Source organism: Bos taurus, chromosome 7, assembly GCF_002263795.3.
Source record: "Bos taurus isolate L1 Dominette 01449 registration number 42190680 breed Hereford chromosome 7, ARS-UCD2.0, whole genome shotgun sequence".
In the NCBI taxonomy this organism is placed as follows: Eukaryota; Metazoa; Chordata; class Mammalia; order Artiodactyla; family Bovidae; genus Bos; species Bos taurus.
The window spans coordinates 22,687,569-22,714,898 of NC_037334.1; the positions used below are offsets into that span (position 1 = coordinate 22,687,569).

General features: G+C 40.2%; 1 protein-coding gene across 2 annotated transcripts in view; it reads left to right on the forward strand.

Moving 5' to 3' along the window:
- The first annotated feature begins 11,617 nt into the window (after positions 1-11,617).
- FNIP1 (folliculin interacting protein 1) overlaps positions 11,618-27,330 on the forward strand; it is a 121,661-nt gene continuing 105,948 nt past the window's right edge. For both annotated transcript variants that reach the window (XM_024995051.2, XM_024995052.2), the window contains exon 1: positions 11,618-11,805. In XM_024995051.2, the coding sequence (XP_024850819.1) occupies positions 11,714-11,805 (92 nt within the window). In that variant the 5' untranslated portion in view covers positions 11,618-11,713. The remainder of the gene's footprint in view (positions 11,806-27,330) is intronic.

Below are 27,330 nucleotides of genomic sequence, written 5' to 3' on the forward strand. Positions count from 1 at the left end.
CATCCTGACTGATGGACTCACATGAGACATTTCTAGAGTTCTAAGTCTCTGTAGCCAACTGCTTACTTGTCATCACCACAGGGATTCCCATGGTATCTCATACTCAACATATCCCAAATTGAATTTATATCGCCTTGAAGCAGTTATGTCTTCTATCATCTGTTTCAGTGTTAGATAGCTTCATCTATCCAAGTTACCTAGCCAGAAAGTTGCTATCACCCTTTTCCTCTTACTTTCTCACAGGCAGGCAATCATGAAGTCCTGTTGATTTTGAATCCTAAAAGTCCTCAGTATTTTCCATATTCCTCCATTCCTATGGCTGTTCTCTGAGTTCATGCCAGTATTTTCTTGCCTGGCTTAGAATAAAGGCCTCTTCACTCATTTCTCAGTCATTATTGTTGTACCCTATAGTCAATTTTTCACAATGCATCTAGAGAGAACTGTCTAAAATGCTCACCTGATCATGCTGTTTTCTGCTTAAAATCCCTTGCTAGCTCCCCATGTCCTCTAGATAAAGTCTTTTAAATGATTTTTACATAGTTTTATTAATCCAGTTCAATTTTACCATTAGATTGTATTGTAGGTCACTGGATTTTTAAATTCTCTCTTGCCTCCAAGCCCTGAATGTGTTGCTCCATCTGCCTGGAACACACTTTCTATGCCCACATCTTCTTTTTTTAGCATATCCCATTTTAATTTTTAATCCAGATTTATTTCCCCTTTCAGAAAACTCCCCTTAATTCCTCCAAAAGGTTACTTGTTTTTCCTTATTTTCATCCTGTACTTGCCCATATCATAGCATTTACTATAACATCATGTAATTGCCTGTCAACTTCTGTTTCCTTTTGTATACTTCCAGTAGAATTCAATGTGAAGATTTCAAGCCAATTTTATGTTGAAGATAAAAGTTTGATTCCTTAAAAGCACTTATCACAATCTGTAATAACTTGTTTACTTGTTGGTTTCTTAAGGGTGAGGGCTGTAACTGTCTTGTACATTATTGCATCCTTAGCACCTGGAACTAAGCAGGTGTTTGATTTCATCATCTTTATTAGATTCTTTCTCTTAGCATATGAAATTCTCTAATATCTTCCATCTCAAAAAAAAAAAATTTCCCTCCTTCCATCTCCTCTCAATCCCCATTTTTCCTGCTCCTTATCTCAGCAAAGCAGAGTAGTTGTCTATATTTGCTTTATTACTCCCTCCCTACTCTTTCTTTTTTGAGTTCCCTCCATTCTGGCTTTTGCTCTGCTTTCTATTGAAACTGTTCTTGTCAAGATGTGTATGTTGAAAAATCTAACGGACACTTAAACTTTCAGTAACATTCAACACAGTTGATGTCTTCTTCCTTTTTGGGGTTATTTTCTTCTTTTGTCTTACTACTACTCATCCTTCTTTGTTGAGTCTTTCTAGTGAAGACTTGTAAGTGGTGTCCTCTCTGAATATTAGTGCTGGACTGTCTACTATACATACATATTCTTTCTAGGAAAACTCACTCATTCTGTTATCTTAAATTCTGTGTATGAGCTGATGTCTAGCAAATTTTTCTTCAGTCCTGCCTTCTCCTCATATATTCTACTCAGAATCTCCAGGTGGATAGCTAGTGGTCATTCAAACTTAATATATCCAAACTTACTATGCTAGATTTTCCTCTTTAAACCTATAATTTCACTCATCTTTGTATCAGGAAATTACTTCCAGTTGGTTGCTCAAGGCAAAAACCTAGGAGTCAATCTTTAGTTTTTCTTTTACTTCTACTATAAATCCTATTAATTCTGTCTTAAAATAGTTAGCTAACATCAACTCTTGCCTAAAATACATGGTCTACCCCTATATAGTTTCTCTCTTACCATTCTTATTCTTTTATACTCCTTTCTCCACAGATCAACCAGAGTAATCTTCTAAAATCATAAATTCTATCATGTCCCTTTCCTGTTTTTAAATTCCTACAATAGTTTACATCACACTTGATCCAATCTCTTTTGCATGATTTACAAGGTTCTACATAATCTGGCTCCATGTCGCCATTTAAACCATATCTCAAACATCTTCCCCCTCCCAGAGTATATTCAGCTGTTTTAGCCCCTCCCCGCTTTTTTTTTCTTCAGACAGGAGAAACCCCTTCCTGTCTCAGAGTGTTTGTATTTTTCATCTCTTATATAATGTTATTTACCATCATGTTTCCATGGCTTGTCCCTTTTCATTCTTTAGACCTCAGTTCAAATCCCACATCTTTGGAGAGGACTTTCCTGACCACCGTATCTAAATTTGGCTCCCTCCAGTTGTATACTATTAACTCTTTCTTTCCTAACTTTTACCACTACTTGCAAACATTTTGTTTACTTCGCATCTTCCCACTAAGAATTAAGTTCCTGAAAGTAGGAATAGACAGCCAGAACATCGAATTGACACCTTTGAGGGACTGAAGAAATATTTGTTAAATAATGTTTGTTTTCTGTTGCCTCAAACAACTGCCATTCCCGTATTATACAGCAGTAAATCATTGGTTGGCTTAAGAGTTTTTAAAACTGAGGTACTCTGAGTCCATCTAAGTGTCATTCAGGAAGTTTTACTTGATCATCTTGATTTGACTATCTTGTTCTGAGATGTTATCAATGAAAATCTAATTTGTTTCAGAAGAATTCAGCACAATTGAGGTTGTGCTTATTAGCATGGTGGTTAAAGGAGCAAGATTCCTGTTTTATTGCCACCTTTTGCTGTCTGATAACTCGAAAATGGCTGTAGGGAGGAGTATGCCTCTTTTCTATGTTACTGGAATCAGGTGGACAGAGACCCAAAGGCCTTTGGGGTTTGCACAGAGGCTAAATTTTCTACTCCTGAGTGAAAGTGTAGGCCTTATGTCTAACTTTCTAACCGAACAGCTCCACATTTATATGTTATTAATGAATAATTATTTTATTTTATTTCTCACACTTCCTTCTTGCCCCTAAATATAAAGAGGCTACTTTAAGACACCTCAATTTCTCTGTGAAAAGAGGTCATGTTGAGTAAAAGGAGAAAAAAATATAATCTACACTGTCACTGAACTTGAAACTATTTTCAGTTTAATCTACATAATTAGGTATAGTTACATGTCCTCTTTTATGGCAAAGTTGTATCATTTCAGTGCCCTCTAAGTCTATAATTTGAATATTACACTATAACATAAAGGAAATGTGATGAATGATAGCAAGTATTGGGTTGGCCAAAAAGTTCCTTCAGTTTTAAAATAAAAATAAAGGATACTTTATCATTTTTACTAAGAACTTTATTGTACAATGAATTCAATGTTTTATTCCAGTAACTTCTGCCATTTTTCAGGCACCTTCATAACTTCATCTTCCCCAAACTTTTTATCTTTTTGAGCAAAGAACTGTTATAGGTGCCTTTTACAGTCTTCAGGAATTGAAATTTCTCCCCTTAATTAGTTAGTTCAGTCGCTCAGTCATGTCCGACTCTTTGCGACCCCATGAACCGCAGCACGCCAGGCCTCCCAGTCCATCACCAACTGCCAGGGTCTATCCAAACCCATGTCAATTGAGTTGGTGATGCCATACAACCATCTCATCCTCTGTTGTCCCCTTCTCCTCCTGCCTTCAATCTTTCCCAGCATCAGGGTCTTTTCCAATGAGTCAGCTCTTCGCATGAGGTTGACAAAGTATTGGAGTTTCAGCCTCAGCATCAGTCCTTCCAATGAACACCCACTTATCTCCTTTAGGATGGACTGGTTGAATCTCCAAGGGACTCTCAAGAGTTTCCTCCAACACCACAGTTCAAAAGCAGCAATTCTTCGGGGCTCAGCTTTCTTTATAGTCCAACTCTCACATCCATACATGACTACTGGAAAAACCATAGCCTTGACTAGACGGACCTTTGTTGACAAAGTAATGTCTCTGCTTTTTAATATGCTGTCTATCCTGGAATGTGAAGTGAAGTGGGCCTTAGAAAGCATCACTATGAACAAAGCTAGTGAAGGTGATGGAATTCCAGTTGAGCTATTTCAAACCCTGAAAGATGATGCTGTGAAAGTGCTGCACTCAATATGCCAGCAAATTTGGAAAACTCAGCAGTGGTCACATGACTGGAAAAGGTCAGTTTTCATTCCAATCCCAAAGAAAGGCAATGCCAAAGAATGCTCAAACTACCCCACAATTGCACTCATCTCACACACTAGTAAAGTAATGCTCAAAATTCTCCATCCAGGCTTCAGCAATACATGAACCAGGAACTTCCTGATGTTCAAGCTGGTTTTAGAAAAGGCAGAGGAACCAGAGATCAAATTGCCAACATCCGCTGGATCATGGAAAAAGCAAGAGAGTTCCAGAAAAACATCTATTTCTGCTTTACTGACTATGCCAAAGCCTTTGACTGTGTGGATCACAATAAACTGTGGAAAATTCTGAAGGAGATGGGAATACCAGACCACCTGACCTGCTTCTTGAGAAACCTGTATGCAGGTCAGGAAGCAACAGTTAGAACTGGACATGGAACAATAGACTGGTTCCAAATAGGAAAAGGAGTACGTCAAGGCTGTATATTGTCACCCTGTTTATTTAACTTATATGCAGAATACATCATGAGAAACCCTGGCTGGAAGAAGCACAAGCTGGAATCAAGATTGCCAGGAGAAATATCAATAACCTCAGATATGCAGATGACACCACCCTTATGGCAGAAAGTGAAGAGGAACTAAAGAGCCTCTTGATGAAAGTGAAAGAGGAGAATGAAAATGTTGGCTTAAAGCTCAACATTCAGAAAACTAAGATCATGGCATCCGGTCCCATCACTTCAGGGGAAGTAGATAGGGAAACAGTGTCAGACTTTATTTGGGCTCCAAAATCACTGCAGATGGTGATTGCAGCTATGAAATTAAAAGACACTTACTCCTTGGAAGGAAAGTTATGACCAACCTAGATAGCATATTCAAAAGCAGAGACATTACTTTGCCAACAAAGGTTCATCTAGTCAAGGCTATGGTTTTTCCTGTGGTCACGTATGGATGAGAGTTGGACTCTGAAGAAAGCTGAGCACCGAAGAATTGATGCTTTTGAACTGTGGTATTGGAGAAGACTGTTGAGAGTCCCTTGGACTGCAAGGAGATCCAACCAGTCCATTCTAAAGGAGATCAATCCTAGGTGTTCATTGGAAAGACTGATGCTGAAGCTGAAACTCTAATACTTGGCCACCTCATGTGAAGAGTTGACTCATTGGAAAAGACCCTGATGCTGGGAGGGATTGGGGGCAGGAGGAGAAGGGGACGACAGAGGATGAGATGGCTGGATGGCATCACTGACTTGACAGACGTGAGTTTGAGTGAACTCTGGGAGTTGGTGATGGACAGGGGGCCTGGAGTGCTGCTATTCATGGGGTCACCGAGAGTTGGACACAACTGAGTGATTGAACTGAACTGCACTGAGGTTGGTCATAACTTTCCTTCCAAAGAGTAAGCGTCTTTTTATTTCATGGCTTCAGTCACCATCTGCAGTGATTTTGGAGCCCCCAAAAATAAAGTCTGACACTGTTTCCCCATCTATTTCCCATGAAGTGATGGGACCAGATAACATGATCTTTGTTTTCTGAATGCTGAGCTTTAAGCCAACTTTTTCATTCTGCTCTCTTACTTTCATCGCGAGGCTCTTTAGTTCTTCTTCACTTTCTGCCATAAGGGTGGTATCATCTGCATATCTGAGGTTATTGATATTTCTCCCGGCAATCTTGATTCCAGCTTGTGCTTCCTCCAGCCCAGTGTTTCTCATGATGTACTCTGCATATAAGTTAAATAAACAGGGTGACAATATACAGCCTTGACGTACTCCTTTTCCTATTTGGAACCAGTCTATTGTTCCATGTCCAGTTCTAACTGTTGCTTCCTGACCTGCATACAGGTTTCTCAAGAAGCAGGTCAGGTGGTCTGGTATTCCCATCTCCTTCAGAATTTTCCACAGTTTATTGTGATCCACACAGTCAAAGGCTTTGGCATAGTCAGTAAAGCAGAAATAGATGTTTTTCTGGAACTCTCTTGCTTTTTCCATGATCCAGCGGATGTTGGCAATTTGATCTCTGGTTCCTCTGCCTTTCTAAAACCAGCTTGAACATCAGGAAGTTCCTGGTTCATGTATTGCTGAAGCCTGGCTTGGAGAATTTTGAGCATTACTTTACTAGCGTATGAGATGAGTGCAATTGTGCGGTAAAGTTTGAGCATTCTTTGGCATTGCCTTTCTTTGGGATTGGAATGAAAACTGACCTTTTCCAGTCATGTGACCACTGCTGAGTTTTCCAAATTTGCTGGCATATTGAGTGCAGCACTTTCACAGCATCATCTTTCAGGGTTTGAAATAGCTCAACTGGAATTCCATCACCTTCACTAGCTTTGTTCATAGTGATGCTTCCTAAGGCCCACTTGACTTCACATTTCAGGATGTCTGGCTCTAGGTAAGTGTGAGTGATCACACCATTGTGATTATCTTGGTTGTGAAGATCTTTTTTGTACATTTCTTCTGTGTATTCTTGTCACCTCTTCTTGATATCTTCTGCTTCTGTTAGTTCCATACCATTTCTGTCCTTTGCTGCTGCTGCATCACTTCAGTTGTGTCCGACTCTGTGTGACCCCATAGACGGCAGCCCACCAGGCTCCCCCATCCCTGGGATTCTCCAGGCAAGAACACTGGAGTGGGTTGCCATTTCCTTCTCCAATGCATGAAAGTGAAAAGTGAAAGGGAAGTCGCTCAGTCGTGTCCAACTCTTAGCGACCCCATGGACTGCAGCCTACCAGGCTCCTCCATCCATGGGATTTTCCAGGCAAGAGTACTGGAGTGGGGTGCCATTGCCTTCTCCGTTCTGTCCTTTACTGAGCTCATTGTTGCATGAAATGTTGCCTTGGTGTCTCTAATTTTCTTGAATAGATCTCTAGTCTTTCCCATTCTGTTGTTTTCCTTTGTTTCTTTACATTGATCGCTGAGGAAGGCTGTCTTATCTCTCCTTACTATTCTTTGGAACTCTGCATTCAAATGGGTATATCTTTCCTTTTGTCCTTTGCTTTTCACTTCTGTTCTTTTCACAGCTATTTGTAAGGTGTCCTCAGACAGCCATTTTGCTTTTTTGCATTTCTTTTTCTTGGGGATGGTCTTGATTCCAGTCTCCTGTACAATGTCATGAACCTCCGTCCATAGTTCATCAGGCACTCTGTCTGTCAAATCTAGTCCCTTAAATCTATTTCTCACTTCTACTGTATAGTCATAAGGGATTTGATTTAGGTCATACCTGAATGGTCTAGTGGTTTTCCCTACTTTCTTCAATTTAAGTCTGAATTTGGCAATAATGAGTTCATGATCTGAGCCATAGTCAGCTCCTGGTCTTGTTTTTGCTGACTGTATAGAGCTTCTCCATCTTTGGCTGCAAAGAATATAATCAATCTGATTTTGGTGTTGACCATCTGGTGATGTCCATGTATAGAGTTTCTCTCGTGTTGTTGGAAGAGGGTGTTTGCTATGACCAGTGCATTTTCTTGGTTGAACTCTATTAGCCTTTGCCCTGGTTCATTCCATATTCCAAGGCCAAATTTGCCTGTTACTCCAGGTGTTCCTTGACTTCCTACTTTTGCATTCCAGTCCCGTATAATGAAAAGGACATCATTTTGCGGTGTTAGTTCTAGAAGGTCTTGTAGGTCTTCATAGAACCATTCAACTTCAGATTCTTCAGCGTTACTGGTCGGGGCCTAGACTTGGATTACCATGATATTGAGAGAATTTTGTAAAGACTGAAATAAATGGAAATCTCAAGGTGCAGTGTCTGGTGAATACAGTGAATGACAGAACTTGCCAGTCAAGTGTGTAAGTTTTTGCTTTGTCATCAAAGAAACGTGCAGTCTTTGTTACCCTGATGGAGGATTATGCGTTTTCTGTTGACTAATTGCAGATGCTTTTCAACTGTTCTAATTGGGAGTACTTATTGGCAGTACTTATTGCAATTAATTATTTGGCTTTCTGGAAGGAGCTCATACTAGTGGACTCCTTTCCAATCCCAGCATTTTTACAACATCACCATCTTTGGATGAAACCAGACTTTGGCATGTTTGGTGGTCGTTCATTTCACTTGCCCTATGATCTCTTCCATTCCACATTATTGTAAAGTATCCACTTTTCATTGCCCATCACAGTTTATTTTAAAAACAGAACATTTTCATTATGTTTAAGTAGAGAATTGCATGAGGAAATACAGTCAAGAAGATTTTTTTTTTTCCGGTTAACTTATGTGGAACCCAAACATCAAAGTAATTAACATAACTGAGCTGGTACAAATGATTTCATCACTTGATTTGGATATTTTGAACATGTCAGCTATCTTCCATGTAGTATAACATTGGTTATTCTCAATTAATGTCTCCGTTTGATTCGTATCAACTACAACTTGTCCAACCAACTGTGGAGCATTATCCAGTGAGAAATCTCCAGCACGAAACATAGCAAACCACTTTTGAAACACTCGGTCAGTCATAGCAGCTTCTCCATACAAAAATAATTATGCATACACCTTTTTTTTCCGTTTCAGTTGTTTTTACCTTTCTTGAAATAATAAAGCATAATATGTCAAAAATGTTGCTTTTTCCTTCCATCTTCAATATTAAAATCACTACACAAAAATTCACCAATTTTTATGTTTTTTTAAAAAAAAACACATGCTGATATGACAGCTGTCACAGTACAATATGACAAAACTGTTTTAAGTTAAAGATAACTACGTGTTTCTAGAGCCATTGTATGGGAAAAAACGAATGAATCTTTTGTCCAACCCAATAAATTTTGTCTTTTTTCTGTACCTTTCAAGTATAAGATAAAATGAGACCACAGAAATGAAGCTGTTACTTGATTAGAGAATACTAAAAGTAAGTATCTCTTATGCAAGTTTATGTTCTTTTCCTTACTATTACCTATAATTATCCATGAAGTAACTTTTTCCCAAGATGAAAGCACATGAGGTTATTGTATTTAGAAACTTCTGAGGGGACATGGAACTTCTAGACTTCTCTGTGCCAGCCATGAATCAGCCATGATTCCTCATCATGTCGTTTGCCCTATGTAGACAGACTTGAGCCCATTTCCACTAGCACTCATTTAGTGATACTTGCTAGTGTAAAAGCAAAACTTCCCAAAATGACTGCTTCATTAATTGACTTATAGGATGTGCGTTTTCTCACTTTAAAAAATTGCACTGACTTCATTTTTTGTTTATAAAAGTTTTATTCTGCATTCACATTTTGTGAGAAAAATATACATTGTGTCTTTTGCCTCATTAGAAATCTTTCAGTGTTTGGCACCATAGAATTAAGATATCTTAAGTTTATAGGGGAAGACAGTCTTACTATTTTGAGCTTGTATTGCTCAGTAATTCTGGAACTTAAGCAATGTATGGAGGAACTCTGAATGATTCTTAACCTGAGCACTTCAGATGTCACCTCCTCAGAGGCCTCCCCTACACACTCATTTCATTGTGCAATTTTCACTCACAACAGTAGTAGTTTCAAACTACCTTTTACTTACTGTTTCCTCATATAGAAGATCCCCCGGAGAAGGAAATGGCAACCCAACTCCCATACTCTCGCCTGGAGAATTCCATGGTTGGAGGAGCCTGGTGGGCTACAATCTATGCGGGGGTGGGGGAAGGGGTGGGGGGGGGTTGCGTCACAGAGTCAGACACAACTTGGCAACTAAATCAAACCTCCAAAACCCTAAAACATATAGAAATTTAGCCCTGTCTTTTTTGTTTACTTTGGCTCCCCAGTGCCTAGACCGGGGCACTTAAACATTGTGGGATGAATATATTAGTTTTTTAAAAAACTATTTCTTTATGGCTGTGCTGGCTCTTCCTTGCTGCATGTGGGCGCTTCTCTAGTTGCAGCATGCAGGGGCTACTCTCCAGTTGTGAGACACAGGCTTCTCATTGAAGTGGCTTCTTTTATTGCAGAACACTGGCTCAGTAGTTGTGGCGCATGGGTTTAGTTCCCCCAAGCGCATGTGGACTCTCTCTGGAGTCTAACCCTTATCCCCTGCATTGGCGGGTGGATTCTTCACTGGACCACCAGGGAAGTCTCGAAATTAGTTGCTTAACCGCCTACAAATAGCATTTTAAAAATTATTAACATTGAAACTTGGTTGTTACATGACCACTGATATTCTCTGTGATATATATTCTGCCTATTTTCTTTTTTTTTCTATATGAGACCACTTATTTTATAGCATAAACTCAAGCTGCAAATCATGTGAGTTGGTAGCCACTTAAAGAAAAAACAATTTGATTTGTATCCTTAGGTAAATGAAATTCTCAACGAAGTGTTTTACTCTGACCTTCCAAACCACATACCAGTAATTTCCTGACATCCATCTCTGTCAGAGAACTGCATCCCATGGTACAAAATTCCTCATCCTGGAGTGGCAGTGGGTGAAATGGTAGGGGTACGTAAGATCTGTAAGACCAATTTGATCCAAACCCTGATAAATTTTGGTTCCCTAGGTTTAAGTAGTGTGAAAGTTTAAATGTTTGTCACTCAGTGGTGTCTGACTCTTTGCAACTCCATGGACAGCAACCGGCCAGGCTCCTCTGTCCATGGGATTCTCCAGGCAAGAATACTGGAGTGGGTTGCCATTTCCTTCTCCAGGGAATCTTCCCGGCCCAGGGATCAAACCCGGGTCTCCAGGGATCAAAGGCAGATTCTTTACTGTTTGAGCCACCAGGGAAGCCAAATTTAAGTAGGCTGTTAAGGTCATTTATGAGCAATCTTTTTCTTTGGAAAGGGTATTCTGCCAATTACAACTCATTTGCTCACAATTTGACAGTTCCTCTTTCCATACCTCGTCACTGAGTGTAAATCTCGAGCCTCCTATGGTTAACTCTTCAAAGGGGCTAATTCCTGGTGTCAGGGTTCGAGGCGCTAGTGGGAAACATCTGGGGTAGGGGGGCCCCGCTGCCCGCGGAGTGTCTCGGCAGGGTCCTCCCCTAGACCCAAGAGCCAGTCTCGCACAGTCAAGCTCTGAGCATAAACCACTCCGTGGCCCGCCTGGGCGGGCCTGTGGCCTCGGGCTTAAAGTTCAGCCCGCGCCGCAGTCCCTGGGGTAGGCTCGCGCGCCTTTTCTGCTCCGGAGGCCACCAGACTCCACCCGGCGCCTATGTATGGAGGTGCGAAGCCACACAGATTGAGGAAGGGACGGCGGCAAAGAGTCGGTTGCTAGTGGTGCCCTGAACTTCTCTTGTGTCATGGGTGCGGGAGGTGAAGGCTTCTGTACTCCACAGGCCCTGGCGTGGTCCTCGCAGCACCCCGCCTTAGGCTCAGCTAGCAACTGAAGGCGTCACGGAGAAAGACAAGGACCGGAGCTCGTCCGTCCTCCACATCTTCAGACACAACCAGCCCCCCGCCCCTTCCCTCCGCGCATGCCCCGCCCCGTGAGCTGCCACGTGAGGATCTCCACCAGCCAGCCTATGGGCTCCAACTCCGCCCAGGATCCCCGCCTTGCACTCTGCTCTGCGCGCCGCCACGTGATGCGGCTCATCGCCAGCCAATGGACGCCGGCTTTGGCTCGCGCCCCGCCCCGCGCGCCGTGGCCGTTTGAAGTGACTAATTTCTGTCATATGACTGAGGCGCCTATGGGGGTGGCGGGGCAGCTCTAGGAGCGGGGGCCTGGTGAGTTCCCTGAGGAGCGACCCCGGCCTGGCCGTGGCCACCATGGCCCCTACCCTGTTCCAGAAGCTCTTCAGCAAGAGGAACGGCCTGGGCGCGCCCGGTCGGGATGCAAGGGACCCGGACTGCGCCTTCAGGTAGGTCGCCGCAGGGCGAGGGGCGAGGGGCGCGGAGCCGATGGCCTAGTGGGGTCCACTTTCCAGAGGCGCTGAGGCTTTCTCGAAGTTCACGCTCGCGCAGTAGTGTCGCCCCGGTACCGGGATCAGGGCCTTGGTCGGGAGGGGCAGGGCAGCTGCAGACCAGCGCTGGAGGGTTCGAGCGTGGTCCTCTCCCCCCTCCCCCACGGTCGCCCCTTACCCCCTTGTCCCGGGCGGTTTGTTTACGTCTTGCTCGGCGGCCACGCGCGGCTCTGCCACTCCAGGCGGAGCATCGCGGCCTGAGCTTAGGGGCCACACTCCTTCCTGGCGACGCGTAGAATTGGGCGCGGGCTGGATTGGACCTCAACCGTCGTCCTCCGGGCCGAAAAGTTCTCCCCTCCTCCCCGCGGCTGGTCGTCCTCTGGGTGCTCGGTTCCAGCTTGGTTGCTGTTGTGGAGAGAGCAGCACGTTTTGGCCAGCCTTCGGAGTGTAGAGAAGGCTGGAGGAGCGTGTCGGCAAGCTGCCGTTCTTTCAGATTTCTTGTAAATCTAAATTAGAGGTTTGCAGATACCGGACCGAGTGGCCTGAATATTGTCGAAGGAGAAATGTGAAACCTAAGAGGTTGTGCTTATTATTGACTAGAATGAAGCTGCGCTGAGTCAAATGAAGCATGGCCCTAGAATTGACCATCCCGTTGGAACTGTTCCTAAAAACGAGTCTATAAAAATTGACAATGATACCAAGATATTTTGTGGTATTACAGGCTTGGTTATAGTACCTGTTGCTGGTAAAAAAAAAAAAAAAAACTTTTTAAGATTGTAAGACCCTGTAATATAAACCTGAATTGTAGATAAAGTTTAGTTTCGAAACTTCATTTGATGAAGAGATATGTCTTTCAGACAGCCTTAATACTTGTTGCAGTGTGGAAACTTGTGAATGTAAGTAGGCTGAATGTCAAATGTCACTCAAACCTGGTAGGGTAGCAAAGAGCCTAGTTGTACAGCAGTACTAGGAAAAAATGAGAATCTGTTAAATTTTGAAACAGTCACATTCTGAAATGACTGTACCGCACCGGTTTAAAAGGTTTTGCTAACTTTAAAATTATTCACCCTCTCTCACTAATGCAAGCCCCGTTAGTAAACATTCTGTAATATGTGGAATTGAAGTATTAAATGGAAAGAAATGTCACTGACTTTTAGAGGGGAAAAAATCTCAGAGGTGAACATCTTGAAACAGTACTTAATAAAGACAGTTATCTAGCTTTTGTTTTTTTCTACTGGGAAGTGTCTTGCATGCTTATCTAATGACTTTCTTTAAAGATTTCTTTAGTGCTTTTCTTTTGAAAAATGAAACTGCAGTCTAGATAGTACTACATCGAGCCATCCAGTAAATCAAGGGTCAGTAGAAAGCAAGTTTGGGGGCTATACTAAAAAGGTGACATTTGAATAGGCTTTCTATTTCTAGGCAAAGATTTACTTTGAGGTATCTAGATTTTCAAGCATCTCAAGTAATTGTGGAAAAAAGGTTATTTTTTTAAAAATGTAAGTCTACAATATGGTTGTGTAATCCTACTTTAGAGTTGCCAGAGCACTTTCTCATCAGTTATCTCATGTGATGTTTCACAACAACCATGTGAGATAGGGCAACTAGCAGTATAGATAACTACATGATCCTTTTTTGTATGTAAGAATGATGTGTAAGCACAATAACTGCAGTGCAATATGGAAGGTGTTACTTTAAAAAATGTAGAAGTGTACATGTGAGAAAATGAAAACTGAGTAATGTCATATATATATATACCTGCTGCTGCTAAGTTGCTTCAGTCGTGTCCGACTCTATTCGACCCCATAGACGGCAGCCCACCAGGCTCCCCTGTCCCTGGGATTCTCCAGGCAAGAACACTGGAGTGGGTTGCCATTTCCTTCTCCAGTGCCTAGCAACTTGCAAATTTGATCAACCTAAGTCTTGTGTTTTTTTTTTTTTTTTAAATAATTTCATTGTTTTTACACACACACACACACACACACACACACACACACACACACACACACACACACACACACACACACACACACACACACACACACAGTTGTGTACCCACAACCCCAGTGAATTTTTAGAACACTTCATCACCCAGAAAATTTCCTCATGCCCCTTTGCTATCATTCCTTAACTCCACCTCACCCAGGGCAATTGCTGACCTGCTTTCTGTTTAATGATAGAAGTTTCGATTTTTTTAGAATTTCATGTAAATGTAAACATACTGTTTATAGGCTTCTGTGTCTGGCTACTTTAACTCAGAGTGATTTTGAGATTCATCCAAGTTGTTGCGTTTTTTTCTGTAGTTCCTTCAGTTTTTTTGGGTGGGGGGGGGCTGGGCTGAATAGTATACCACAATTTGTTTATCCATTCACTGGTTGGCAGACATTTTGGGTTCTTTTCAAATTTGGGCTGTATTGAACAGTGCTGCTGGTGAACGTTTGTGAACAAATCTTTATGTGGAAATGCACTTTCATTTCTCTTGGAGTGGGATTGCTGGGTCATATGCTTAACTTAAAAAAAAAAAAATTGCCAAACTTTTCCCAAAGTAGTTGTACTATTCATAGTCCCACTAGTAATGTACGAAGTTTACAGTTGCTCCAGATTCTCTTCAAAACCAGATATTGTTAGTCTGTTTTTTGTTTTTTTTTTTTAAATTATTTACTTGGTTTCACTGGATCTTAGTTGTGGCAAGTGGTATCTAGCTAGCTACCTGACCAGGGATCGAACCAGGGCCCCCTGCATTGGGAGTTCAGAGTCTTGGACATTGGACCACCAGTGAAGTCCCATTAGTCTGGTTTTTTAAATTAAAAAAATTTTTTTGTATTGTAAAAAATACCGAACATAAAGTTGGCCTTGTTAACCATTTTAGAATCTTTACATTTTTTCCCCTTGGAGTGTAGTAGATTTACAGTGTTAGTGTTAATTTCAGGTGTACAGCAAAGTGAACGTTATACATACATCCACTCTTTTTAGATTTGTTTCCCATGTTAATGGGTCTAGTGGTATCTTGTGGTTTTAATTTGCCTTTCCCAAATAATAAACGATGTTTAGCATCTTTTTATGTAGCTCAGTTTTTTGAATAGACTAAAACTTAGTTTTTATACCAGTATACAATGCTTTCCTTTCTAGAATCCTTTTTTGGTTTTGTTTTAGTCAGCTTAAGTTGTTAAATCAGGCTTGGACACAGTTAGCCATTGGCAGCTAACTATAGCTCAGCCTGTAAGAGTCAGTTCCTAGAGTAAGCAGTATACAAGGTCCAATGGTGATAAGCCAGGAAAGGATAGGAAAGACTTGAGACAGAGAAGCCTTAAGAGCTTTTCAATATTGCCTTTCATAGTTACTCCATTGAAAAATATGGTCAGGGATTACTCCCTTCCTTTCAGTCTTAAGTTCCTTACCTGACAAGTTCCTGGTGCTTGTCCTGTCTAAGCTTCCAGAGCTGGAGATGAGTGTAGTGTATCACAAGAAGAATATTATTGTAATAATTTATAGAAGTGAAACAGTAATTTGTTTTCATCTTTTAAAGAATTTGGGAAAGACAGTGCTTTCTAGGGGAAGATACCCTTTATATTATCTCCATCGGGATACTTTTTGGTGGAAGTAAGAATTCAGTGTAAGTTCAATAACTTCAGTACACATAAATTGCTTTAAAAATAAAATTCTCAGGGGCTTCCGTGGTGGCTTAGTGGTAAAGAATCCACCTGCCAGTGCAGGAGACACAGATCAGTCCCTTATCTGGGAAGATGCCACATGCTGTGGAGCAACTAAGCCTGTGTGACACAACTATTGAGCCTGTGTTCTAGAGCCCAGGAGCCTCAACTACTGAAGCCTGGAGCCGTAAACCCTGTGCTCTGCAACAGGAGAAGCCACCACGATGAGAAACCTGCGCACTTCCAGAGAGTAACTCCTGCTCACCGCAACTAGAGAAAAGCCCACTCAGCAGCGAAGACTCAGCACAGCTGAAAATAAATGAAATTATAAAAATTAGCAAATGAGTAAATAGAATTCTCAGGACTTCCCTGGTGGTCCAGTGGGTGAGACTCCACACTCTCAATGCAGGGGGCCTGGGTTTGATCCCTGGTCAGGGAATTAGATCCCACATGCCTCAGCTAAAAATCCTACATGCTGCAACAAAAATCAGTGATCCTATATGCCTCAACTAAGACCTGGCACAGCCAAATAAATAAATGTGTGTGTTAGTCACTCAGTCGTGTCTGACTCTTTGCGACCCCATGGACTGTAGTCTGCCAGGCTCCTCTGTCCATGGGATTCTCCAGGCAAGAGTACTGGAGTGGGTTGCCATTTCCTTCTTCAAGGAATCTTCACCCAGGGATCAAACATGGGTCTCCTGAATTGTAGACAAATTAATTTACATTCTGAGCCACCAGGGAAGCACAAATAAATAAATATTAAAAAAACTCTCTTCATCTAAAAGTGGTGTTAATAATAGCAACTGTGTGGCATTGTCATGAGGTATATTAGTGAAGGTAACAGTAAACTGTGTTGTGTTAATAAACTAAGTCTTAAAAAAATTATTGAAAGAAGTCTAATTTCATGAAGAAGATTGTTTGAGAGGTAAATGTCTGGAGGACATAATTCATGTTTTGTTCAAAAAGCAGTTTCTGTATTTTCATTTTATTCCTAACGCATGAACGTTTGTCCTTACACTGTCTGTAGCAGGAGTAACAACCTCTTAATTGGTTTTTCTGTCATCACTGTTGCTTTTCTGCAAACTGTTTTCAAAATTCATCCTTTAAAAAAAATGCTAATTCAGATCATGATCAGCAGGCAAAATGATGTAGAATTTAAAATCTCCACAACACAGTTGTTTTAAGGATTCAAAGAGGTAAGTCATGTTGAGCACTTAATGCAGTGCTTAGCACATGGCTTTCACAACCAGAAGTTGTTACTATGATGATTTCATGCTTATGTATAAAACCATTCAGTTTAGGACCAAACTCCTTAATGTGGCTTGTGGTGGTGTGGCTTTTGTGAAATCTGTAGCCTCGAGTTCTTAATTTTTAAAAATAAGGTTATTTTTAACATAGCTGTTATTCTATTATTATTATGTTTTATTACTTATTAATATTGTATATTGTTTATGTATCTATTAATATTATCTATTCTTAGTCTATATTCAGATTTTTTCAAGATGTCTTTTTATAGTAGGTTTGTTTGAATCAGTCTGCATATTGAGTTTGTAATTATGTGCCTAAAAACGTTTTTGTTTTTAAAATGGATCGTTTTTTCTGTGAAATTTCCCATGTTCTCTTTTTGACTGATCTCTAATGGTTTCCTTTAATTCTTACTGGTTCCCAGCAGTCTATATTTTAACCAGACCCTCCAGGTGATTCTTAATGCTCAAGTTTGAGAACCACTGCTACAACTTACTCTCTCTTTCCTGAAAACTGATGGTTAGATACTTGACTAGACTTGGGTTCAGGGTTTGTTTTTTTTTTTTTTAATTTAAAATATTCAACAGATTTTGCAGTGTACTTTGTATTGCATACATAGTGTCTTGTTGTCCCATTTTTAGTGGTGCTAAGGTTGATTAGTTGGTTTCAGACTATTCCATTATAAAATTCCTCTTTCACTATTGGTTTTAGCATTTTTTGTTGATTATTGCCTGAACCCACTATTTTGTTAGGGGATGCAAAATGGTAATATCCTGATTCTTTAGTCCTTTCTGCGTTTATTTCTTAGTGAACTTTCTCTTACCACTTACTTGGTTATTTGCTATAGGAAAGTCAGTACCAAAGTTTGTGTATCACTTTTTAGAATAATTTATACTGAGTTAGATGAATGTCTCCATTTTAATTATCATGTTTTAGTATCATCTCTTGGATGCGTTTTCATCCATTACAGTCAAATTGGCCCCATATTTGGCCAGAGGAAGACTTCTTAAGTTGACATGATCTGATCTCATTAATCTTTGATAACTTGTTGCTTTTTTCTGGCCTTGTCTTAATCTAGCCCTCTCCCTTTTCTATGATTTTATCACTTTGGATTTATTTTAGGTTCTGGGATGTGCCATGCTGTGTTGTTCTTTGTTTTGGGCATAATTTTACATAGCTTTTTGTTTAGCTTCTTGTAGTGATCGTCTGGGCTTATCCTAATTATTCTTTCTTCAGGAAGCCTATTCTGATTTCTCCCTGTCCAAGTTAGATTTCACTTTAGTTTTCTTCCATAGCTGTCTGTATTTCCTTCTGTGACATGTATCACAGCTGCCATTACTTGTCCACATCTCTCTCCTTTGCTTACTTGAGAGTACTTTTCAACTTCAAGGTGTATTTTAGAGTTAGAACCTTGTAAGCCACATGATGGGTGTTTGTGGGGAACAAATACCTAGGTTCTGTCTGGGGCAGTTCAGGTAAGACGCTGTTTTCCAGAGAGAGACTGTAATACTGTGGAGGCCTATCTTGAACTCCTCGTCCGAAGGAGCAGCCCTTTCCCCTAGTCTCTATCAGAGCACACTGTTTATATCCTTCATAGTTCTTTTTACAATTTATCATCTCTCCCCCTCAGGTTCACATTGTTGAGTCAGTGTATATATAGCACAATGCCTGCGTCTGTGCTCAGTAAATATTTTTAGAATGAACGTATTAATTTTAAGAACAGAGAGAATCAGAAGTTCTGTTTTGGAGATTTGGTCTAGTTTTAATTGTTATTGAGAGATTTATTTGATAGTTTAATAAAGTAAATCCAGAGTTCACGAAAGAGGTTGGGCCTGGAGATAATGAACTTGGGCTTATGGTCAATGGTCAATATTAACACTAAGGGAACAGATGAGATAATATAGGAAAAGGGGTGTGTGTAGATAGAGAATTGCAAAGAACAGATTTTGTCTTGAGGAAATCTAAAATGTACAAATGTGGGAGAGGAAAGTCTGCAAAGAAAAAATGGCCAGAAACGTAGGGAGAAGGCCAGTGCTGTGTGGTGTTGGGAAAGCTCAGAAAGGGAAGTGTTTAAAAAATGATGGAGTGATAAACTGCTGTGTTAACTGGTTGCTGACAGGTCTGGTGAGATGAGAAACAGAAAAGTATCTGTTGGGTTTGTCAAGTTGGAGATAACCAGTGATCTTAATAGTTTTTATTTTTGTTTTTTTTTTGAGGGGGGCATGTTTTGGGGGAAAAGTGAGATGTGTATTATTAAATGAAAAGGGAGGAAATGGCTTCACTGCTAAAGCTTTCTGTTTCTGTAGGGAAAACAGTCTGTAGTGCTGTGTTATCTTTTCACTTTCAGTATTCTGATTTTAGGTTGCATTTTGAACTTACGAAGTTCTTAAAGACTGGTTTCCTAATATTATCAGTGTTCATAAGAATTATATTTCAGAAGTTTTTAAAATATGATTTAAAATATTTGTCTATTCACAAGATTTTCTATTTAAAAAATAACACCCCTCCTTAAATTATACCTTTTATTCTTATGTTAGAAATAGAAAGTTAAAATATTCTTTACAGAGAATTCTGAGATCATATCTTTCTTATTAAAGTAGAAGCTGAAAATTTTAAGTTAAACTTCATGTTAGCGCTCTGTGGTATCAATATTTGGTTCTAAGAATCTAATTTTGTTATAGGAAATGCAGATATTTTGTTGTTGATTTACTATTCCATCTCTAAGTAGTTGTATTAGATTTGTTTCTTAGAATCATATTTATTGAAAAAATAGTTTAATAAAAATATAGCTTTAATATTCAACTTATGAATTTTGGACCTTATTTCTTACTAATATAATAATTATTGTCTTAAATCTTGCTGAGTTTTAAGTTATCTTTTTGGAAAGACTTGTTTGAAAAAAAAAAAACTCCCCATGTAAAATATACCAGCCACCTGTGTGTATCTGTGGCTGATTCATGTTGATGTGTGGCAGAAGCCAGCACAATACTGCATAGCAATTATCCTCCAACTAAATAAATAAATAAAAAAAAAACAGGATTCCTAAACTCGCCTTACACAATCTTATTTCTGTTCCTGACACTACCGTTCTCTTAGTCTACCAAGTTGAAAGTCAGAGAATCATCTTTTATTCTTTCTTCTCTCTGGTTGCTTCATTTGGTCATTTGTTAAATCCTGTCGATTCTGATTCTGCAATATCTTAGTTCTTTTTCATTTCCCACTGCCATCATCTCATTTAGACCTTGAATGGGTTTCATAAAAACTTGCCGTAACTTTCCCATCTTGTGTGTATTCCCCTCTATGCTGCTGCTGCTGCTAAGTCGCTTCAGTCGTATCTGACTCTGTGCGACCCCATAGACGGCAGCCCACCAGGCTCCCCGTCCCTGGGGTTCTCCAGGCAAGAACACTGCAGTGGGTTGCCATTTGCTTCTCCAGTGCATGAAAGTGAAAAGTGAAAGTGAAGTCGCTCAGTTGTGTCCGACTCCTAGCGACCCCATGGACTGCAGCCTATCAGGCTCCTCCGTCCATGGGATTTTCCAGGCGAGAGTACTGGAGTGGGGTGCCATTGCCTTCTCTGATTCCCCTCTATACCATTCTGCTAAATTGACTTTCTTAAACCATATTCTGATCAATGCACTCAGAAATCTCCTTTGACTCCCTTTTGCTTAATAGAGGATTGCTCTGTGCCAGGCACTGTTTTAAGTGTTTTACGTGTACTAATTCATTTATTTATCATAATAGCTTTATAAAGTAGGTCTGATTATTCCTCTTTAATAGATGAGGGAATGGAGGCAGAGAGAGAAAGAAGTTAAGGACCTTGTCCAAGATCACACAGTAAGTGATTAAGCTACAAATAATTAAGATACAAATTCAGACATTTGAGTTCCAGCACCTTTGCTTCCCAAGTGGCACTAATGGTAAAGAACCCCCCCTCCCCAGTGCACAAGATGTGAGTTCAGTACCGGGGTGGGGAAGATCCCCTGGAGGAAGGCATGGCAACCCACTCCAGTATTGTTGTAGGGAGAATCCCATGGACAGAGGAGACTGGTGGGCTGTGGTTCATGGAGTTGCAAAAAGTCAGACACAACTGAAGCGACTTGGCACAGACACCCACGCCTTTGTTTTTAATAACGTCCAAACTTTTCAACTTGTCATGTCAGCCTCCTGTAGAGTTGTTCGCAATGTTTCCTGTATGTATGCTGCTGCTAAGTCGCTTCAGTCGTGTCCGACTCTGTGCGACCCCAGAGACGGCAGCCCACCCGTCCCTGTGATTCTTCAGGCAAGAACACTGGAGTGGGTTGCCATTTCCTTCTCCAAAGCATTAAAGTGAAAAGTGAAAGTGAAGTCTCGCGGTCGTGTCCAACTCTTAGCGACCCCATGGACTGCAGCCTACCAGGCTCCTCCGTCCATGGGATTTTCCAGGCAGGAGTACTGGAGTGGGGTGCCATTGCCTTCTCCATCCTGTATGTATAACCTTCGGAAATAATATCGTGTCGTCATTAAAGATGCTGTGTGTGTACACGTGTCAGAGTAGAGGAGTGGATACTGAAGAGAGAGTCCCAATACCCATTGCACCTACCATCTTAGAGTTGTTTTGAAGATTTAATGGCATGGTAGTCTCTTAAATGGTAGATTTCCTTCTCACACTTCCTCACCCTTCAGTTTATTCTTTCCAGTCTTCTTTCTAATTTTTCCTCTAGCTGTGGGCTCTGAATTAGACTAGAAGTTTGATGTTTCTTTAGACTATTCTCGTTCATATGTTTGCACATTTCTTGGAATTATATGGCTACAACACATCTGTCTTTGAAGCTCCAATAGAAACCATATTTACCATTATGACAGTTACTTTCTTGGGTTGTAATTGCTTCTTATGTATCTGAATACTATAGTAGATTTTAAGTTCCATAGGGTACTTAGGACCAAGTTCCATGATATAACTTGTTTCATGCTTTATTCCTGGTGTTTGATTCACAGAAGGCATTCAGTAAGTATTTGATGAATGAGTGATGAATAAAAATAGTCACTGAATTGAAGAAATTTTATTTCCTTTAACAAAGATGTTTCTGTTTTGGGTTATTTGCCTAGTCATTTCTCTGTAATTTAAGCACATATTTCTTTGGCTCAATGTTTACCGATTTAAAGGAAAATTTCATTATTATTTTGATCTTTTTAAGATGGCAAGAATGGTTTGATTTCTCAGAAATAGGTTAGGTTCTCTATTTATATCCCCTATAACACTTCATACTTTCCCTTCCTACCATTTTTCACATTCAAAATTTGTGTATGTGTGTGTACACAGTCTTTTCTGACATACTCAGTATATGCTGAGTGGATAAAAAACTGAGTAAATGAACTCAAGTACTTTTTTTTGGTAGCGGGAGTTTATTTCAAGAACACAAGAGGTTTTGAGGTACCATGGAATTTCTTTTCCATTTGAGCATTCTTTGTCCTTAGGCCTTTTGATTGTTAAGCAGACCTTATGGGGAAATGGGGCAACAATTTAACGTAGACCTTTGGGGACACAGCCAGAGCCCTAGAGATCTACTTCCTTGTACTCCCATCACCCAGTATATAGTATCCCTTGACACAACAGCATTTTATCCCAAGTCACCCCAGAGAGATTACACCTTAGTATAATCCTGATGGAGTGGCATAGTTGGTGTTAAGAGTGTGTGGGATTATGAACCATTTCAGTTTGTACTGCTTTATGTTTATGATTGCATTTGTAGGATGTCGCTGGCAGGCTCTTTGCAACTTTTTGGCCTGCTTTTCCACCCTGTTGTGGTCTGTTATATGATTTTTAAAGTTTTCTATTTATAGCAAGAAACTATAGATTGTGACATTAATGCAAGGTGAGTAAAGTTGAATTGTGATAGGATTCCCACAGATAGCGATACTTAGTTTTATATTGATTTCTATTAATTCCTGATTACATTAGAATATAAAACATATACACTATACATTTATAGAATGCAGAAATATAATAAAATTATTTGTGAATAACTTCAGTTCATTTCAGTTGCTCAGTCGTGCCCGACTCTTTGTGACCTCATGGACTACAGTACGCTAGCCTTCCCTGTCCGTCACCAACACCTGGAGCTTGCTCAAACTCAGGTCCATTGAGTCGGTGATGCCATCCAACCATCTCATTCTCTGTTGTCCCCTTCTCCTCCTGCCTTCAATCTTTCCCAGCATCAGGGTCTTTTCCAGTGAATTAGTTCTTTGCATCAGGTGGCCAAAGTATTGGAGCTTCAGCTTCAGCATCAGTCCTTCCAATGAATATTCAGGACTGATCTCCTTTAGGATGGACTGGTTTGATCTTCGTGCTGTCCAAGGGACTCTCAAGAGTCTTCTCCAACAACACAGTTCAAAAGCATCAATTCTTTGGCACTCAGCTTTCTTTATGGTCCAGCTCTCACATCTGGATAAACCATAGCTTTGACTATGCTGTCTAGGTTTGTCATAGCTTTTCTTCCAAGGAGCAAGCGTCTTTGAATTTCATGGCTGCAGTCACCATCTGCAATGATTTTGGAGCCCAAGAAAATAAAGTCATGTTTTAAAATTTTCTCAAAGAAATTTCTGAACATAGTTTAACCATCAGACAGTAAAACCCCATGTTAATGCACCACTTGTACTTACATTACCCAGTATATAGTATTCCTTGAGTGACTTCTGGACCCTTGGATCTTCTGACTGGCTAGCTTGGCATGCTCTTCACTTGTGACTCTGATTCTAAATTAAGAGGTGAAATGTTTTGCCCCCAGCCCAACAATATTATGACAGGAATTTACTTAGAATAAATTCCTCCAACCCAGTCCTGATCCTGGATGCAACTGCTTTTTTAGTTGTTTGGTGTTTCTTTGAGTAGTTGTTTTTATATTTATAAATAATATGAATATACTGTTCTATAAAAAATTTATTCATTTTAGACATTATCAATTTCCTGTATTGGTAAAGATTTAGGTCTTAAGTATGCATACATATATACATACCCATGTATGCCCTTTCCTTTCTTCTTCATTTTTCCAGTATTTTGGTTAGTTTAAATAATCAAGGTTAACTGTTGTATTAGAAAAGATTCACTGCTGAACTAAATATATTTTATGTTTTATTGTACATAAAAAAAATCTCTTGGAGTTAATTGCCTTTATTTTTCTTTTTACTTTTTTGGTTCACCTTATTTTCTTTAGAATCTTGAGCTTAAGAACTCCATAAAATATCTCTCAAAACAACTTATTTCTTTTAGTGAAAGCTTCTTGATAATTGGTTAGTTATTTTTTTTTTCCTCATGGATATATCCGTCTTGGAGCCCTCTGACCTTCTCTGGCTCTAGCTTGGGTTGCTGCCCTGTAGTTCTGCTGCATAGCCTTGTTATAAGCCTTCCTTTACCTTCCTCCTGGAAATTCCTTTGACCTTTGAAAGTTAGGATCTCTCATAGACTGGCTTCCATGACTTCTTCCTTTTTGAATCGTTCCCTTGTTTTGGTAGTACCTACCCTTTAGGAGCTTCCTGGGAGTGATTTCTTGAGAGAAAGTTTTTGAGACTTTGCCCATCTGAAAAGGTGTTTGTTTTTATGTTCGGCCCATCTAGTAGATGCAGAGTTCTGTTTGGAGTATCGTTTTAACTCAGAAATTGGAAGGTATTGCTCCCTGGTCTTCTGACTGTCAGTATTGCTACTGAGAAAGTCAGAGCCGTAACTCTCAACCCTTGGGAAAGTTTTGGAATTTTCTCAGGTTTCTCTTTATTTTGTTCTGAAATTTCACAGTGATATACCTTTTTTTTTTTTTTTATTCATTTGTTGATACTTAATGGGCCTTTCAATCTAGAGACACTGTAAGGCTGGTGCAACTTGGACAGGTTTCCCAAGAAAATAAAGATGTGTTATGTATAAGGAGTGAGTTAAGAGAGGATGGAGAAAGTCACTTTCACAACCTGTGGAGGATATGCTTTTTGCTCCTTTGCCTCTCCTTCACCTTCCAAAGGACTTTATGTTTCCAAGGTCTTTGCTTCTTAGGTACTCTGAGGAGATGAATTCTTTGGTTGCTCCAGGACATTCATTGACATTTAGGTTGTAACTGCTTATGTTTTTGAAAAGTCATTTGCTGCTGTTCATCTTTCAAATGTTTGTTGAAGTCTCTTTATCCTTGAAATTTTTCCTTTCATATCTCTTTGTCTTAAATATATATGTATATATCTGTGTGATGTGTATGTATATATATGTGTGTGTGTGTGTATTTACACACATTTGCACACACACTTCATTTACCATCATTTGAATGGGATTTTAATATATCAGCACACCAGTGCTGCACCAGTGTTTAACTTGGGTTTCTTAAAAAAGTTTTTGAAACTTTCTTATGAAAAATTCCAAACGGAAAAGTAAAGAGACTATTAATAACAATATCAACCTGGGCCTCCTTCATTGCAGGTGGATCCTTTACTATCTGAGGCACAAGGGACTTAATACTGTTACTTGTTATTGCTGGAATATTTTAAACGCCAAACGTTCTGTCATTTCATTCATGAATACTTGAGTATGAATCTCTAAAAGATTACTGTTACCCTGGAAATGAGCAATGATTCCTTAGTATTTAATACTCAGTCCATGTTCAATTTCCCTTGATTGTCTTGGAAGTGTCAGAGTTTGAAGTAGGATTCTAATTTGTTTTTGTGCTTAGTCGCTTAGTTGTGTCCGACTCTTTGCGACCCCATAGACTATAATCTGCCAGGCTCCTCTGTTCATGGGGATTCTCCAGGCAAGAATACTAGAGTGGGTTGCCATGCTCTCCTCCAGGGGATCCTCCCCACCCAGGGATCGAACCCAGGTCTCCCATGTTGCAGGTGGATTCTTTATCGACTGAGCCACCAGGGAAGCCCAGTTTGTCTGTAGAATATTGTATGCTTTGATTTGGATCTGATTGCATCTTCACTATGTCCTTATCTTTGTTTCTCTCTCCACCTTATTTTCTTTAAATTGAGAGTTAGATCTAGAGACTTAGGTGCAGAGTTTTGTGTTTTTGTTTTTTTGTATTATGTTGTTCCCTAGGACTACTTCATAGATGTGATGTGTACTTGTTACTGCATTTTATCACAAAGCGCATAACCTCTGGTTGTCCCACTTTAAGTGGTGCTAAGTTTGATCAACAGATTCAGGTGGTATGTGCCTGGTTCAGTCTTCCATTTTGAAGTTGTCCATCAACTGTTTACCTAATGGATTTATTGTCTGTTTATGCTGATTATTCAGTTCAGTTCAGTCACTCAGTTGTGTCCGACTCTTTGCAACCCCATGAATCACAGCACCCCAGGCCTCCCTGTCCATCACCATCTCCCGGAGTTCACTCAAACTCAAGTCCATCGAATCGGTGATGCCATCCAGCCATCTCATCCTCTCTCATCCCCTTTTCCTCCTGCCCCTAATCCCTCCCAGCATTAGAGTCTTTTCCAATGAGTCAACTCTTCGAATGAGGTGGCCAAAGTACTGGAGTTTCAGCTTTAGCATCATTCCCTCCAAAGAATACCCAGGGCTGATCTCCTTCAGAATGGACTGGTTGGATCTCCTTGCAGTCCGAGGGACTCTCAAGAGTCTTTTCCAACACCACAGTTCAAAAGCATCAATTCTTTGGCGCTCAGCCTTCTTCACAGTCCAACTCTCACATCCATACATGACCACAGGAAAAACCATAGACTTGACTAGACGGACCTTTGTTGGCAAAGTAATGTCTCTGCTTTTGAATATGCTATCTAGGTTGGTCATAGCTTTCCTTCCAAGGAGTAAGTGTCTTTTAATTTCATAGCTGCAGTCACCATCTACAGTGATTTTGGAGCCCAAATAAATAAAGTCTGCCACTGTTTCCCCATCTATTTCCCATGAAGTGATGGGAGCAGATGCCATGATCTTCGTTTTCTGAATGTTGAGCTTTAAGCCAACTTTTTCACTCTCCTCTTTCACTTTCATCAAGAGGCTTTTTAGTTCTTCATCACTTTCTGCCATAAGGGTGCTGATTATTAGATTATTTCAGTTAGTTGAATGTTCAACTGCCCCTTCCAGGGCTAACTAATTCCTAGAGATAGCAAAGGACAACTCCAGGAGTGTGCCTTTCACATGCTAACTAGCCAATCCTCCTTTGGTTGTACCCCCCCCCCCCACCTCCTTTATTGAGTTCTTACACTCCTGGGCCACTGTCTCCCTGCTCTAATCACCCAGGGCCAGGTACCAGCCAACTGGGGACAGTTTCTGTACTGTGGAGACCACTGAAATTACTCAAACTAGCCAATCCTAAACCTGCTTAGCTTGTTTACTTTGCCATTCTTTCCAGTGAAAACACAATAAAAGTCCTTGCCACTTTTTTCTGTCTTTCCTTCTGCCTCCTTACCCACCCATGTTGGCCAGGTGTGGTGTGGCATTTCCTAATTCTAGGGAATTGTGAGTATAAATTTCTTCCTTCATGGCAGTTATTTCCAAGTCTGTGTCTTACCATACTTCATTAAAACAAATCATTTGTTCATTTTAAAGCAAGTATAGTTTTATGAGTTTGAACAGATGTATACAGCTGTGTTTACAATCACTACAATCAAGATGTAGAGCTTT